The sequence below is a fragment of the Odontesthes bonariensis genome, chromosome 14, assembly GCF_027942865.1.
Source record: "Odontesthes bonariensis isolate fOdoBon6 chromosome 14, fOdoBon6.hap1, whole genome shotgun sequence".
Taxonomy (NCBI): domain Eukaryota; kingdom Metazoa; phylum Chordata; class Actinopteri; order Atheriniformes; family Atherinopsidae; genus Odontesthes; species Odontesthes bonariensis.
Window position 1 is genome coordinate 33,827,890 of NC_134519.1, and position 17,808 is coordinate 33,845,697.

A 17,808-nucleotide genomic window follows, 5' to 3' on the forward strand; every position below is an offset into this window, starting at 1 on the left:
GTCACACAAGTTATCCATTTGCAATTAATTAATCTGCATGGACTCTTTACGTCTGTTTACAACATTTTAAGTGATTACTGTCAATGTGTCCTTTTTGGCCATAATTCTTTAACTTTTAAGGCACTCAAATTATGCTTACCATCAAAAAGGAAAGACTAACTCTTTAAGTATGAAATCAATTAAAAATGTTCCTTAAGATTGGGTCTAGACAAAACTAGGGTTGTATCTAAACTTGTGTGTTTTTTTTTTAATTTATTTATGTTTTTAAACAATTAAATGTGACTATTGAATTTACTGATTGTCAGCTCCCCCCTGACAACATTTTAGGCTGTACAGAGTTTTATTGTTCCGGGAAATGCTGCCAGCAGATGTCCTGATTCCATAAGTGCATCTGCACAAATGTTTGGGCTCACAGAGAGAAATACATACAAGTTGACCATTTACTACCACATAAACCACATAAACTGCAAGAGCCTTTCCTGTTAGAAAGGGTACACAAGAAGATCTGCTGTAGCTTTTTTTTTTTTTTTTTTTTACTCGTTTTTCTCTTCAGAACTTTGGGATTGTAGTCAAATTGTTGTGAACCCTCCACAGGGAACCCTTGTTTAAGCTCTCAGTTCTCAGTTATGCACATGCTCTCTAACTCTTGCCCATACTTGTGTTAAATGTATTTCTCCCAAGATGTAAATCACAAATGGCACATATCAAGACTCAGAAAAATGATCTTATGTAAAATAACTTCACACAGAATAAGAAAAACAGAAATCACTTTCTTTCATTATTGTGTTGTCAAATGTCGGAGTACTACAAACAATAGTGCCCCTAAAACACATTCTGAGCTGCCACAGATATAGGACTGAAATTGCTGTTGCAGCTCTACTTAAAGCAGGATTTATACTTTGTCAGATCTATGCAGAACCTATGTTGTTAGCTACATAAGTGATATAAGTGAGCATTTATGCCTGTGCTACATGTCTTTGTAGGTTTTACAAAGATCTAGTTGGCGATGGGGTTTCTACCACTTCAATGGACTACTGAAAACAAGTTACTGATTAAAACACAGATCAAACGAGTATCCAGGACCTAGCAAAATTTAAACTGGTAACTTTGGGGAATATTTGGGGAAAATAAAGAATTGGCCTGCTTTGTGAACACATACCAATGGGGTTTTAGTTTATTGGATGAGTAGTTGCCTATCTGGGGAAGTGCCCATCAAGTTATGACAATGCCATGATGTAGCTGTGATGTAGGGTTCAAGTAGCTGCTGTAGGCTCTCAGTTTGATATTGAAGTATAACATTTGCTTAATCATAAAGAAATAAGTTCAATTAATTTTTAGTTATATAGCGCCAAATACAACAAATGTCATCTCAAGGCACTTAAATAATAAAGTCCAATTCAAGCCAATTGGAATTCAATTCATTGTAATTATCATTATTTATAAAATAATCCAATTCATTCATATAGAGCCTGGTGAAGTTGGGCCCTTTCACACCAGAGCTTTTTGGTCTGATTTAAACAGATCAGAGTTTGTTTCCATGGATAGTTAATTCTGTTTGGGCAGGTGTGAAAGCTCATCTGAACTCTGGTGCGGACCAAACAAGTGAACTTTGGTCCGCTTGAAAACATGGGTCTCGGTTCGCTTGCAAGGGAACCCTGGTGCAGTTTGCTTACAGTGGGAAATGGGTTTGTTCGAACCAAAGAGAAGAAGTGAACCAAAGACAAAAGATAGCATAGCTCAGTGCCTGCGGCTCATACTGGGTATCTTCTTGTGAAAAAACAATTAGTTTTGAACACCAAAGTAAAAACAGAAACCCCAAGACTGTACAAATTTGGTGTTGCGCCATTGTTTGTTTTTGTTGTCAACAAGCTGGCTGAAGAGGATGGATTTCTGTTTTCTGTCCTGGCCAATCGATTAGCCGGCTTTTCTTCTTCCTCGTGTTTTTTTCCTCCCTGGTCTGTGCTCGTTTCGGGCAGCTGTTGTAACTGTGTGACGTTGTCCAGGCTGTTTGCAGTGTGAAAATGAACCAAACCAAATTTTCGGCATTCCTTGTCCAACCGAACCAAGTCCCCCGGACTATCCGAATGTGAAAATGCACTTAATACGTCTCTTTTTAGCAGTGGTTTAGTAAGTAGCCAGAGTGATAGTTGAAGCATTGTTAGTGTTGTTGGCTTTATATGTGTTAAATTTGACGCCATTAACTCAATGGCTGCCAGCCATTTTCAGTGCAGAGAGACCCATACTGCCAAGTGTTTTACAGTATTTTGACTGATTTTCCAAGACCCACAGAAAAGTGTGTCTTATGACTATGTACACACCGAAATTACCAAAAGAAAGAGTAGACTCTCTTCTTTCATCAGGAAAAAAAAGTTTGTTTCTACCATTTTCAGTCCTTTAGTAATAGACAGTAGAACATAGGTTGGTTTCACTAAAAACAGCTGTTTTTGACCAAAAAATTGAGAAAACAAGCTTCTTTTTTTTTGTGCAAAGTGGCACTGCTGCCACCTTGTGGGTAATTTTGCCAGTATATTCTCTGTTTAGTGTTTACAAGCCTAAGATTTAGTGACAAACTCCGCTAGATTGTTCCCCAGCCCGCTCCGTTAAAAAACGCAATTGACGTCTATAAACGTCTTTGGCAGTCAACGGTTGTTTTTAAATTGACGTCTATAGACGTCAATGGCAGCCAATGAGTTAATAGAGCAGTCACTGAAATCTTTGTTCTGTGTTATTTTAGAGCAAAGCAGACGGGATGACCTGGAAGCTTTAGGCCACATGTTCATGTACTTCCTGCGCGGCAGCCTTCCCTGGCAGGGACTGAAGGTGAGGGAAAGCCAATCAGCTATTTTTTTCCCCTTTCTTTCATGTATGAACCTCTGCCTTCAGTCTTTTTGCACCCAGTTGTTACTTGTTCCGAGTCATTTTCATTCTTTCCTTTCCCTCTATTAGGCTGACACGCTGAAAGAACGTTATCAGAAAATAGGGGACACAAAGAGAGATACACCAATAGAGGTGCTCTGTGAGAGTTTTCCAGGTTTGTGTAAACACATATACTTCCCACTCCAAATTAAAAAAAAAAGAAAAAGAAACACTTGTTTTTCAACATATGATCAAATTTTATGTCTCCCCTTTGTATGAATCTGTGGGTTATTTTCCTCTCTTTATGTGTGTAAATTGCCTTTATGTGTGTATGTAACAGAAGAGATGGCCACCTACCTGCGGTATGTGCGTCGGCTTGACTTCTTTGAGAAGCCAGACTATGACTATCTGAGGAAACTCTTCACGGACCTATTTGACAGAAATGGATATATCTTTGATTATCAGTATGACTGGACTGGAAAGCCATTGGTTAGTGCTAAGTGCGTTCTGTTGGCTGTATGCATTCAGTAATTTGTCTGAGGTGAACTTGTTGCTAGGTTTATAAGAGGTCATTGCTGAGATAAAAGCCCAAAAAGTAAAACAAAAGCAAAGCCATTCATTAGGCCCCAGTTTGTATGAAATCCAAAACAGTGGGTGACACCATTGCCTACTATGTCTTTCTTAATATACAATCTTTAATTTCGAATTTCTACTTTTCCAAAGACACTTGTCATCTATTAGTGATGATAGTTTTTTTGTTTTTAAACTGTAAAATAAAAATAAATGAGGTCAGGCAAAGCAATAGTAAAGTTTGGCTAGAAATACACAATCATTTTACATTTACTTTTTATTGGCAAAGTAATATCACTTCTAGGAACTAATGATTCCCATGGTGTTTTTTCGGCACCAGTTAGTGTTGTGTGTGCCTGAAGAAATGTGTTAAGATTGCATTAGAATAGCTTGAAATCATTTTTTTCCCCGTGTTCACCATGGTATGTTTTTATAAACTTTTAATATCCAGAAAGCTGTAGTAATCAGTTTCAGACAATGAAATAAAGAAAGTGAAACATCTTTGGTAGACGTAGGCAGACAGTTACATATTGCCTATATTAGACCATTAAGCAGCTCTTTTGGATGCATATATTTGTTTTGTAGGTATGCAGTATTGACCCTATGCTTCATACTAACTCCAGCTGTGGTTATGTTTTCTTATGAATATTTATGAACCATGTCAGCTTTAGCAGCAAGTTCGGAGAGGGAGAGAGAGAAAGAATACATTCATACATCCCTTCAGCCTCTATATATTATGTTGACCACCTGCTCTGTGTTTAGCCTACTCCAATTGGTCCAGTGGCCACCGAGACTCCACTTCAAACGAGCAGCCGAGAGAAAACAGCACAGACCAAAAACCAGGTACACACTCTCATTCTGAATAGCATTGCATATAAAAATGACATAATATTGCACAATACACACAGAAAAGGTAAAATGAAGCTGCTCCTGATAGTTTGTTTTCTGGCGGAAGCAGAAAACAAACCGACTTAAAATGGTTATCTGAAAATGGTTTGCAGATTATTGAGTGTGCAAGGTTAACTTGTCTAGCTTTTTTAATCAGTCATAACAGATGACAGCAGACATCCAAGCAGTGAACCATTGGTCAACACCAGTAATTTAACAGAGTAAAATAAATGCCTTATTACTTTTTTTCTAATTTACCCCAAAGACTTCAGAAGTTCAAGTGAATGACCTCTGCTGTTGAAAGAAATGGAGACCAGATTGCTGAATATTTTACCCAGTTATATTTTCAGTTTGTCAAGTTAGGCTTATTCTTTGACACACCACAGTCTTTTAGCTGCCCATGCTGCTCATGTTGAGCATAGTCTAAAGCCAGAGTGCTAACAATTAAGCCATCACTTTTCCTTTGTGCATTATGTCTTTTATATAACAGATTGAACAACATATTAGGGAAAGTAGGGAGCTCATAAATGCACTAGCCAGAAATATCTAAGTGGTATCCTAATCATAAGAATAGAACTCTGATTGCCTCCTATTGAACTGGATGACTGCTATTTAGATATGTTGATTCAGATTCTCAGTCATGATCTAAAAACCTCTTGCCATTTTTGCCTGGTTAATTTTTGTTTTGTTTGGCTAAAAATGGCCAAATCTAATGTTGAAAGGAAAAGGAAAGAGAACCTAGAACTGGAAGTAATTGAATTACACCACTGAATGCAAGATTTTCTAATCAATAAGCAACTAACTAAGCCCCTGAAATTTATTAAACAAATTCCAAATACATTCCAAATAAATTTAGCATATATGTGCATATATAGATGTCATATTATCATATGCAAGGGGGTTTACAATTCACTATATTGATAGGAAATATGCATTTTAATTGTGAGCTCATTAGAATCTTTTTCAATGGACAGACTTGTTTAGCATTTGGTTATTAGGGGTAGAAATTCACTACTATATGATAATACTTGTTTTTACAAGTGTGCCCTTGTGTGGTTATGATGGCTCTGTCATGCATTTGTTTGTAGCATCAGTCGTGCTCGTCCCAAGAAATAAACAGTGAGCATATGCAACATACACTATGTCGCTGACATTTCATATTCAACACTTCGGATACCATCTGTTGTTGTTTTTTCTCCTATTATGTTGACATCAACTGAGTACTAACCTTCTTTTAAGATTAAGATTAAGATCCGATTTATTGGTCATGCATACATGCATACACACGAAATTTGTCCTCCGCTTTTAACCCGTCCAGGTTGGCACCTGTTGACACACACATGCACATGCACATGGTCACACACTCGGATACAGATGCCAACCTGGAGCGGTGGGCAGCCATGAAGTGCCCGGGGAGCATGGGGGGTATGGTGCCTTGCTCAAGGGCACCTCAGCCGTGACAAGGAGGTGGACTGACACCCCTCCAGCTATCAGTTCCACCAATCTTTTTTTTGAGTGGCGAGAGTGGGAATCGAACCGCCAACCTTCCGGTTATTGGACAACCGACTCTAATGTGTTTTATGTACAACCTGCAAATCTTGTTGAAGTTCAAGCCGAGCTTCAGAATGGGGAAGAAAGCTGCTTTAAGTGACTTTGAATGTGGCATGGCTGTTGGTGCCAGACGGGCTGGTCTGAGTATTTCAGAAACTGCTGATCTACTGTCAGCTGTAGCTCATGAGGAAAAAAAGCATGTGTGTGAAAGCACGTAGTGTGTATAGACGTAGATATGCTGTATGTAGTGTTAGAAGTGCTTTGAGTGGTCAGCTAGACTAGAAAAGCTATACAAGTACAGTCCATTTACCATTTACTGGGATTTTCACGCACAACCATCTCTAGGGTTTACAGAGAATGGTCCAAGAAAGAGAAAATATCCAGTGACAAAAATGCCTTGATCTGAGAGGAGAAAGGGCAGACTGGTTCGAGATGACAGGAAGGTATAAGTAACTCAAATAACCACTCGTTACAACCAAGGAATGCAGAATATCATCTCTGAACGCACAACACGTTGAAACCTTGAAGAAGATGGGCGACAGCAGCAGGAGACCACACTGGGTGTCACTCCTGTCAGCTAAGAACAGGAAACTGAGACTACAATTTGCACAGGCTCACCAAAACTGGAGAATAGAAGATTGGCAAAACGCTGCCTGGTCCGACGAGTCTCGATTTCAGCTGCGACATTCAGATGGTCGGGTCAGAATTTGGCATAAACAAAATGAAAGCATGGATCCATCCTGTCTTGTATCAACTGTTCAGACTGCTGGTGGTGGTGTAATAGTGTGGGGGATATTTTCTTGGCACACTTTGGGCCCCTTAAGGGTCGTGTATACTCTCGCAGCAGTGTGTCGCAGTGAGCTTGTCGCAGACATGACGCAGTTATTTTTGATTTATGCCCACTTTTGAAGCGCGGTCTGCGCTATGTTAATCCCACGCCACAACGCAAGAGGGACAATCACGAACAAGCTAGGATTGTGGGTGTGGTGGGTGGCGTGTTTCTCTTCCGGTTACGGAGGTCATTCAACAACAATGGCGACTGGACGAATGCGCACTTTGATTGAGATGCAGCTGATCGATCTAGAAATAGAAGAAATATTGCTACTACTGGAGCTGGCAGAGAGGCGAAAGAATCGTCACGGTTAGCACGGTTAGCGTCACCATTAGCCGGTTAGCAAACCGGAAATACGCATAGTGTAGAGCGGATGTAGAGTTGACCAATCAGAGGCCTCCTTTCTCTCCTCCCTGCGGCGATATCTGCGGCACTGTCTGCGGTGAGTTACAATTTTGGGGAGGTGCACCAGAGTGTCTGCGTAAGGGGGGGGGGGCATATATGCGTTAACTGCGACACACACGCAGACGACCTGGTTTCCGACCATAAATCAGCCTTTAGTACCAATTGAGCATTGTTTAAATGCTGCAGCCTTCCTGAGTATTGTTGCTGACCACGTCCATCCCTTTATTACCACAGTGTACCATCTTCTGATGGCTACTTCCAGCAGGATAATGCACCATGTCATAATCGGCAGCAGACAAATGTTTTTCTAACACCTTGCTGAAAGTATGCCACAAAGAATTAAGGCAGTTCTGAAGGCAAAAGGGGGTCCAACCTTTTACTAATGGCATTACTGCTATTCCACAATTTAAGGGACTGGATCAATACTGGTATTTTTATTATGTAGCGAGCGTATATAAACTTTTTATCTGAAATGAATTAATACAAACAAAAATACAAACTGACTTAAGCCTTCAACACATTGAAGACACTTTGACATGTAGTAGGAATCAAACTAGCGACCTTCCAATTGAAAGACAATCACTCTTCCTCCCGAACTACAGCTAGCCTGGCGACGCCATCGTACGTACTTCCGCCCAAAGATTTTGGCTCCGCACATAGTCTGGCCAAATCCCCCTACCTCGGTTCGCTCAGTGTTTTGCCAATCAGCAAACAGTTGCGAGTGGTGATGCAGAACTCACGCGCGGAGTCCATTGTAGTCCATATAATTGTAGTTCAACCGCAGCGGAAATAAACATGGCGACGGAAGAACGCTAGAAGCTATCCATGAAGTTGTCTCAACTCTGGAGATCATTACACAATTAAAACGAGAGCAAGAGGAGAATGCCTCGTCAATTTTGTTAGTGGCAAGGATGTCGTAGCTCTCCTTCCAACTGGCTTTGGGAAAAGTTTGATTTATCAAATGGTACCGGTATAATGAAAGCGGATGTGGGAAGCGTGATTCGCGAGCTAGAGCCTCGCGAGAGTAAGCATGAACCTCGGTGCATAACCAACGTCATTTCTAAACATTATGATTGGTTAAGGGAACTCTGTTACTCCAATGAATTTAAGTTGCTGGGTAAGGTCCCGCCCTCCATGGAAACGGATTCCTCTTGGGTTTTCCCAGACTGTTTGACAGAGTCAACAGTCGGCTTTCGCCCAGGCTAAACTACAGCTGCCCTACAGAGGAAAAAGCCAATTGATAAATATATATATATCAATTTATTTATATATATATATATAGTATTTCTTACTCCAATAATATGAATGATAGTGATATGATATGATAGTGCAAATTGTAATTTGCATTTCTAATAAACTGGTTAAAAAAAAGAAAAAAAAGGAAGAGGTTGAAATATTTTCAAAATTTGACCGGAAATTCCTTTTTTTTTTTTTTTTTACGGCAGGTGTTGGAGCTGGGACTGGTCTGTTTCATTGTCAGCTTTTTTTTTTTTTTTCAATGCAATGCTTTATGGTAAATATTTGCTTGGTTAGTGACCATCAATTATACACCACTTTCTATGATCAATTGTAGAATATTTGAGTAGATGATAAATAAATAATCATTATTATTTACTGGACTGAGTGTCCATGTCTATTTGACTGCCAAAGCTAACAAGCTGAGAATCTACAGAGGGGAAAATATCACCATTGTTTGATTCCTTTATTTCCGTCTTCACACATTCTCCCACAACTTGCAAAAACAACTATCTAAATTAACAGGCTTAAATCTGCTCCTTGCACAGCCTGCGCTTGGTATAGTAGGTTAAAGCTGGTTATATCACCTAACCCTAAGGTTTCATTGTAGGTCTATTTGGATCTTAGTTCCCAATAAAGACCTGTGAGGTAGGTGAGGCCTACCAAAAGAGCGCAGAAATCCCTATCACCTCCCTCTCACAGGGATAACATGAGCACACTCCTGTGCACTCTCTCCGTACTGCACATTTGACTATCCACGCTCTTGTTTTTCTACCACCAAATACCAACTCAAAACTCAGTATTTCTTTTCTGTTTTCTTTGCCACTCTGTCCTACTTATTTTTCTCTCCTCATTCTGATGGTCCTGTATCTCATCTGCTTGTCTTCTTAATTCTCCCACTTTTCCTACCCCTAATATTTTTGATATCTCTTTACTTTTCTCCTTCCCCATCTCATCCACTTTCTCCTCCTCTCTCCATCTTGTTTCTCTTCTCTTTCTGTTTCTCTTGTGATCAACTTCCCATCTTCTCTAGTCTCCAGAGGGGAAAGGCAGCGAGTCTCAACCCACTCCAGTCACCAATCGAGAGCTGCTGGGCTCCCATCTTACTGCTGATAGGCTGGGCGGGTCTGTCCAGGTACTGAGAGGAAGGGTTAGCTCTGCTGCCTACCTGTCTATCTGTCCCCCTGCATGACCCTCTGTCTCTGCAGCAGGCTAACTGAGGGTCTGTTTCCTTACACCCTCAGTTATTCCTGCACTTCAGAATATTGTATGAGAAATCTCTAAATACCTATTTAATCCAATAGTTTTTCTAATTTTGTAGTTCTACAGTAGTTAAACAGTTTTTTTTTCAACTTCTTTCTGCAGTTACCTTTTTAACATTCTACATATATATATATATATATATATATTAGATTATAAGACTACCTGCAATGGAACAAAAGGTGGTTGCCAGTTGTTTAAAGTTTTCAAATATCACATGACATGTACTGCTTTTTAAGAACAGTGACAAAGCAAAAGTGTGACATTCATACAGTTTATGTAGGCATAACCAGAGTAAACAATGTAAAATGCCAAACTTGGGGTCAATCAGAGTTCTATACTCACAGATTTTAGCTGTTACGACTGTCAGCAATGCCAGTTTTTATTCCCTAACTGCGTCTGTTTTTAGCGCTTTGCTTGTCTGGTTGGCTGAATTTAGCTTGTGATAACCTTTACCTTTACATTTACCTGCCAAGTACTATTTTCTATTTGCCTACTCTTTTCCAAACTCTTTCTATTAAGGGCTTTTTAACAGGCCATCTGGGAGGTAAGATATGGTGTTTTTTTGTTTTTTACCTCATGGCTTGATTGTCACTTTGATATACACCAGAAATTGAGAGATTTTACATAGATGGGTGTCCCTTTCCAAATTATGTCTGTTGAATTAGATTTGTCTCACACTTTAAAAGAGTGTTGAGTAAGTGAATAAAGCCCTGCAAAACTGTCAATGTGTAGTATTATTTGAAAATGGATAAAAAAAAGAACACTTGAATCTATTTTAAAATGATTGAATTGCAAGAAAAAGTTATCAAAATTGAAAGGCTCTGGTAGGACAAAAAAAAGTTGTAACCACTGTGAAGAGCAGGTAATAGTGATGTGATGTTTCTAATCGAGCTATCAATTTGCAACATGCCAATTAAGTGGAAGTGACTACAGAAATTTTAACAAAACGTATTGACACTGTTTTGGTAAATAAATTTGTCCATTTTTAATCATTAACTGAAATTCTGTTAGAGTACTAAGCACATTTTGTGATAAACTTTCTTAAGGCTCTTACACAGCAAGCCGACAATCAATTCTCCAGAATATCTCTGTCTTGTGTTTTCAATGTGTAACGCATAGTTGGCTCTGGTGGTCCTTGTCAACTTTTTTTATTTTGGTTATTTTCTTTCTACTTGATGATTCAACATGTAAAATCTGCATCAGGTTTGTCAGTGAGAGAGAAATCCTTCCAGTTGGCTCTTCAGCTCAGTGAATGGCCTTTATACTTAAATCCAACATCAACTGTTAGTTATTTAAGTTGAAACACAAGTTTTGGAAAAAAAGAAAATTGTCAACAATTCCTGTATCTCTGGAAACATGAAGCTTCCCTTGGTGTTACAGCTCTTATGTCCACATTAAGCTGAAACGTGTTTTATAACCTAAGGCTGAGACACATCAGCAGTCTTTTCATATACAGTAGACGTAATGCGTGTGTTTTTAATTTTGTTCCATCTAAAATAAGAGGTTGGTAACCCTGTCCTCACACCACCATCTGACTATTCTTCCCAATAGGTGATGAGTTCAACCAATGGGGAGCTGAATACAGACGACCCCACTGCAGGACACTCCAACGCACCAATCACAGCCAACGCAGAGGTTGAAGTTGCTGATGACACTAAGTAAGAATACTCTGACTCTCACAATGTTGTTTGGAGTTTGGAAATGGAGTTCACCTTGGCTTGCTACTTTTATTGTTATTGTTACTGTTATTGTTATTGTTATTTTATTGCTAATTTTATCTCAAATTTTATTTTATCTGTGATGAAGTCATTCTTATTGCTTTTATTGATGACTCTCTTGTGATGCAGTTGCTGTTGTGAAGCACTTTGGTCAGCTGAGGCTGTTTTAATGTGCTATATAAATAAATTTTGAATTGAATTGAATTAATCAACATAAAAGCTACTTGGCTCAAACCCAGATCTGATAACTTTAAACATTTTTTTTTTTTCCATACTTATTGTTACTGAAAGGACACAACATATAGCACTTGTAACTTGAAAGACTGTTGGGCTGTCATTGAAGTCTTAGTGACACACTTATATGTTGCAGGTGCTGCTGTTTCTTCAAGAGGAGAAAGAGGAAAGCCCTTCAGAGACACAAATGAAAACATGAGATGAGAGAGAAACATTTGCTCTCTCCTTTCTTAATCTCTCTTCCTTTTCCCTGCCTCCTTCTCTTGTCATTTTCCTTAAACCCTTTCTCTTCTTCTTCCCTCTCACCTCTGGTGATGGAGTTCCTGTGGTCTACATTTGGTCAGCTGGAGTACCAGGCTGCAGAATGTTTGCTGAGCTGATATACCGGTTCCTACTGCTTTGGACTGAGGAAACAGACTGACATGTTTTGCTGTTGCACCACAAATTTGAAAAACATGGGCAGGTTGTGCTATCAGTGGATTGTGTATTTATGGACCCAACTGAAAACAGATCAACACAGCCCCTGTTACCATAAATGAACAATTGATATGCTTTGAAAAACAAGCAAAGTGGCAGACATACTGGATTCAACTGCTTTACTTGCAGACTTACTAGTTATCTTTTTTTTGTTCTTTTTTTTTCTTCCTTACTGACTGGCTCAGAGGATAATGACATGCATTTCTAAGGAGATGCAGAAGAGAGGACTACAAAAGCAAGTGATGCAATAAGACTGTTAGACCATGTGTGCACACAAAAACCACACAAACTTACAAACCGCACTGCACACTTTTCTTAAGCTCATCAGTTCTTGCACATGGTTCTTTTTGTTTGTTTTTTCTTTCAAATTTCCTTGGGGCAGAAGAATGCCACAGTAAGTGTCCTGGTCTACATTTTGCTATGGACTAAGCTTTGTGTATTTCTCATTCTCCCTCAGGGGGAAACCCTCACAACCTGAATCAAAAATGTAAAAAAGAAGTTTATGTAAAATCTATGCTTTTTCCCATTTTAATTTGTTACTATAAAAGACTGTTCTATTTTGAAGCTCCGTTTCCCCATCTTTTTGAGTTGTTCAAAGAGTTTATGTAACCTCTAGTGTTTTCCTGAAAATATAATTTTTTTAAATAACTATTTTTTTCTGTTGTTTTGTTTTGGTTTCCTTTCTTCTTTGGCTTGGGGGGTGGAATGTCTGATAATGACATAAAAAAAAAAAAAAACAACCAAACAAAATAAAATGTGATCTTTATTTAAGCAGATAGTTAACCGTACTTTGAATGGATTTTATATAGTTTTTGTCCGTAATGCTCCATAATGTATTAGAAGACCCCTTTACTTACACCTACATATTGAAAATTCTGCCATTCGGTCTATCATGAATAACAAATAATGGCAAAAAGAAAACATGTTTTTAGAAATTTGTACAAATGTAATAGAACTTATTACTATAACTTTATTTTAGTAACTTTAGTAACTTATTACTATAATACTCCAAATCGTGCTCATGTGCATCCAGTTTGATTTACAATCTTGACCCATGGATAGAACTCAATGGATTGAACAAGGTTTAGAAATGCACATATCTGTGTATTCTGTGTAAAGGTCCCACAGTTAATTTCATGTCGAGACAAAAACTAAATCAAGACATCCAAGTAACTCTGTCGACCTCTGTCATAAAAGTGAAGTCGGATAGATCAATTCAATTCAGTTTTATTTATATTGCGCCAAATTACAACAAATGTCATCTCAAGGCACTTCAATAATACAGTCCTATTCAAGCCAATTGGAATTCAATTCATTGTAATCATAATCCAATGAAATCCAATTCATTAAATTCAAAATTAGTCCAATTCATACATACAGAGCCAATTCAAAAACAATTTCCTAGCTAAGGAAACCAACAGATTGCACGGAAAATTCTGTTCGGTCCAATCTCCCGTCCTGAGCGTGCCTGAGGCGACTGTGGAAAGGAAGGACTCCCTTTTAACAGGAAGAAACCTCTGGCAGAACCAGACTCAGGAAGGGTGGCCATCCGCCTCCACCAGCTGGGGTTTGAGAGGACAGAAAAGAGGGGACAACAAACACAATAACACCTTTCAAAGGATACCTGTTGAGACAGGGAAACACAGGTTAATGACCACAATAATGCCAAATGTACATAATATCATTTGAGAAATTGAATGGGTGGAAAAAGAGAGCAAAGTGAGAAAAGGTGTGACATAAGAGGGCCCTCAGCAGGCTAAGGTGCTGTTTACACATACCCGGGTATTTTGATAAACGAAGACCTTTCCCTTCGTTTGTGCCTTTCGTTTATTGACAGGCCCCCCAGCAGTCTAGGCCTATAGCAGCTTAACTATGGGAAGTATCAAGATCACCTGAACGATCCCTAACTATAAGCTTTATCAAAAAGGAAAGTTCTAAGCCTAGTCTTAACAGTGGAAAGGGTGTCTGCTTCCCGGACATTTACTGGGAGCTGGTTCCACAGAGAGGGGCCTGATAACTGAAGGCTCTGCCTCCCATTCTACTTTTAGAAACTCTGGGAACCACAAGTAAACCTGCAGTCTGAGCGTGAAGTGCTTTTTTGGAAAAATATCTTACAATAATCTTTAACATATGATGGAGCTCATCATTAAGAGCTTTATATGTGAGGAGAAGAATTTTAAATTCTATTCTGAATTTAACAGGAAGCCAATGAAGAGAAGCTAAAACTGGAGAAATATGATCTCTCCTGTTAGTTCTCATCAGAACTCTGGCTGCAGCATTTTGGATCACCTGGAGGCTTTTCAGAGAATTTGAGGGACATCCCAATAATCTTGAAGTAACAAATGTATGGACTTGTTTTTCTGCATCACTCTGAGACAAGATGTTCCTGATTTTAACAATATTACGAAGGTGAAAGAAGGCAGTCTTAGAAACCTGTTTTATATGTGAGTCAAATAATAAATTCTGGTCAAAAATAACTGCAAGGTTCCTCACTAGTACTAGAAGCCAAGGAAATACCATCTAGAGTAATTATATAGCTTATCAGTCATCCAGGTCTTTATGTCTTTAAAGGGATGTCAAAAGAGGCGAACTATCCCTTTAAGACATGCTTACAGTCTGACCAATCATCAGCATAGCAATGGAAATTTATGACATTCTGTCTCGTAATGTTACCTAATGGAAGCTTGTATAAAGTGAAAAGAATCGGTCCAAGCACAGAACCCTGAGGAACTACATGACTTACTCTGGTGTGTGAGGAAGATTCTTCATTTACAAGAACAAACTGAAATCTATCAGATAAATATGACTTAAACCAGCCTGATGCAGGAACTGGTAACAGTCTGTGTAATAGTATGCTGTGATCAATTGTATCAAATGCAGCACTGAGATCCAAAATGACAAGCACAGACACGAGTCCGCTATCAGAGGCTAAGAGGAGATCATTGGTAACTTTCAGCAGTGCTGTTTCTGTGCTATGATGCCCTCTGAATCCTGACTGAAACTCTTCAAACAGATTATTTCTATGTAAATGATCACAAAGTTGAGCTGCCACTATTTTTTCAAGAAATTTAGACAAAAAAAGGGAGATTGGATATAGATCCATAATTAGCTAACACTTCTGAATCAAGAGTAGGTTTTTTAAGTAAAGGTTTAATTACAGCAACCTTAAAAGTCTGAGGTACATATTGGCATATTGTACATATTGTTTCTCAATACCCAAGTATGCAAGTCCGTACTCGTGTGCTTACAAGTATAGACTTGTCAGAAGTACGGACTTCTGAGCACACAAGCATGCAAGTACACCCATTGTGCATTTGGAACGGAAGCGTGTAATTACATGATTACGTCAAAGACTTTGACGTTGCCGCCAAAAAATGCAATATGTCAATTAAGGGGAAAACCTCCTTAAACAGTCTGGTTGGGATTGGATCTAAAATACATGTTGATGGTTTAGAAGAGACTATTTTTGTTGTTAGCTTAGAGAGATCAACTGGACAGAAGCCGTCTAAATACAAATCAGGTTCTAAAGATACTTCTAAAGCTGCTGTACTTGATATATCAATGATAATGGTGGGAATCTTCTCTCTGATAGAAACACCTACCGGTAAAGAAGCTCATGAAATCATTACTACTGAGAGTTAAAGGAATACCTGGCTCAACAGAGCTCGGACTCTTTGTCAGTCTGGCTACAGTGCTGAAAAGAAACCTGAGATTATTCTTATTCTCTTCAATTAATGATGAATAATAAGCAGTTCTAGCTTTACGAGGGGCTTTTTTTTTTTACATTATTAAACTATCTTTCCAGGCGAATTGAGACTCTTCAGGGTACTGGTATACAACCATTCTCAAATTATGGGGGTTCACAGTTGCACTGGGGCCTCAAGAAATGGGAAATTGAAGAAGGGAGAACTAACAGAAAACTTCCTTGAGCTAAACCAAGAAACCAAACAAGAGGGTCCAGGGAGGTCCTCTGCAGGAAAACTTATTGAAAAGAAAACCATTTCAGCAACTCTTATCAGACAGGCCTTGAAACTAAACCAAAATTGCTCGGATTAAAGGTACGTGATGATGTGTCTTTAAGTCACAGCCAAGTCTCAGGTTCAGGCTCAGGCTAAAACCCCTGCAAACATCTGTGGAGAGACATGAGAGCAGTATTTTAGACACATCCCAGTCCACCAGGGCTTGAAAGGATCTGCCTAAAAGCATTAACTGTTTAACATTATCCATTGCTTTCAGGTATTTTAACTATTTATTTATTACCTTTTTCTACCATTTCAATTATTTCTCTATTTAAAATTGTTTCTAATTTCAGAAATTCCTTCTTTTTCAGTTAGCAACTTTTGTGAGCTTTTCTCCTGGTGTGTCTGGTGCCAGCAATAGATTCTTGGGGCACAATGGGTTGTAGGATGTTTTTTTTTTCTTGGGCTTGCAACAGTTGTGACCAGATGAGCAGTGAAACTCACCTTACCCATCAGCAGTCACAAAGTTATGGACCTAAATTCTGAGTGTGTTAATGAGAGGAGGCTCAGAGGTGACAGATACAGACTATTTGTCACATGTTGAGACACCTTAAAGGGGCACTAGGTAGCATTTTCACCTAAAATTATAGCCTTCAGGAGTTTACCAAAGGTTAAACAAGTCAATAGTTAGCGAATGAAGCCTGTCTCGCTCCCAACAGGGGTCTGTATGCTGAAAATCCCATATGTAACTATGGCAGGAGCAACCCGCTTCTGAAGTCTCGTGATGCCCGAGAAGAGTCGTTTGTGTTTACGGCACTTAGCTACGTACTGTATGCTAGTTGTAGTTGTAGGCTATGTGTTCGCTTGCGTTGAAGAGCCAACACCAAGCGTTTCATATTCTGCCTTTCACAGACTGAATATGAAACGTTCAATGTTGGCACTTCCCATCTTTGTGAAATTTCTCCAAGCGTGATCTTGTTCATCTACCATAGTGATCTGCGTTTTAGATCGTAAAGAGACAGGTGATGATGGTGCTCTAAAGGCTGATTTATGCTTCAGACGCAAAGCCTCTGCGAGCGTCAAAATCTTGACCACTCACCCACGCAGAGGCTCTGCGTTGTCGTGCACCTCAGAAAAATCCTGACTACGCGACAGACGCACGCAGACCACCAACGGAAGTGCGCAGACAAAAGCGGCTGTGATTGGTCCTCGGTGTGCAGTGGCGGAACTAGACTTTTTTTCTTGGGGTAGCAATGGGGTGGCCAAGTGTTTTTCAGGGGGTCAATGGTTTACACCACACACAAATAAGTTTATGCGCTAACAGTAATGTGGCACCAGAAGAACATCAAACCATCTGTTAGTAATTGAGTAATGTATATCTGTTTATTATTATTGTATTATTATTATTTATTCCTATATGGACTTACGCATGTTGTTCTCTTGTCTTGTGTTCTTCTTTGATATGTCATGACTTGTGATCATTTTTGTCTTATACTATATATATATACATATATACACACACACACACAATTTCCAGGGACTACAGATGAAAGATGTGAAGTGATTATTTCTGGTGCCTTTACAAGTTAATTAATGTGTATTGATCTTTCTTATATAAACCTATAAACAGTAATTTCAATTTGCAATAATGTTTAAGTAGCCACGTATTAAGCAGACAGAAGATGCCATTTTGAGTGCAATTTTTAGTTTATTTATGTACAAAATGAATATGGTGCATTTACCAACACCCTGATACCATTGACAGAAACTAAAATGCACATAATAACTGAGTCACACAGTTACTCAGACACTGGGTCTG

At 38.9% G+C, this 17,808-nt stretch overlaps 1 protein-coding gene across 4 annotated transcripts in view; it reads left to right on the forward strand.

The window, feature by feature from the left end:
- Positions 1 to 12,679, forward strand: part of LOC142399437 (casein kinase I-like) — a 33,706-nt gene extending 21,027 nt beyond the window's left edge. Inside the window, exons 6-12 of one of the 4 annotated variants that reach the window (XM_075484096.1) lie at positions 2,735 to 2,820; positions 2,947 to 3,031; positions 3,197 to 3,345; positions 4,189 to 4,269; positions 9,372 to 9,473; positions 11,153 to 11,259; positions 11,690 to 12,679. In XM_075484096.1, coding sequence (XP_075340211.1) covers positions 2,735 to 2,820; positions 2,947 to 3,031; positions 3,197 to 3,345; positions 4,189 to 4,269; positions 9,372 to 9,473; positions 11,153 to 11,259; positions 11,690 to 11,744 — 665 coding nt within the window. In that variant the 3' untranslated portion in view covers positions 11,745 to 12,679. The remainder of the gene's footprint in view (positions 1 to 2,734; positions 2,821 to 2,946; positions 3,032 to 3,196; positions 3,346 to 4,188; positions 4,270 to 9,371; positions 9,474 to 11,152; positions 11,260 to 11,689) is intronic. The other 3 variants (XM_075484097.1, XM_075484098.1, XM_075484100.1) reach the window with 3 other exon arrangements.
- The last annotated feature ends 5,129 nt before the right edge of the window (positions 12,680 to 17,808 follow it).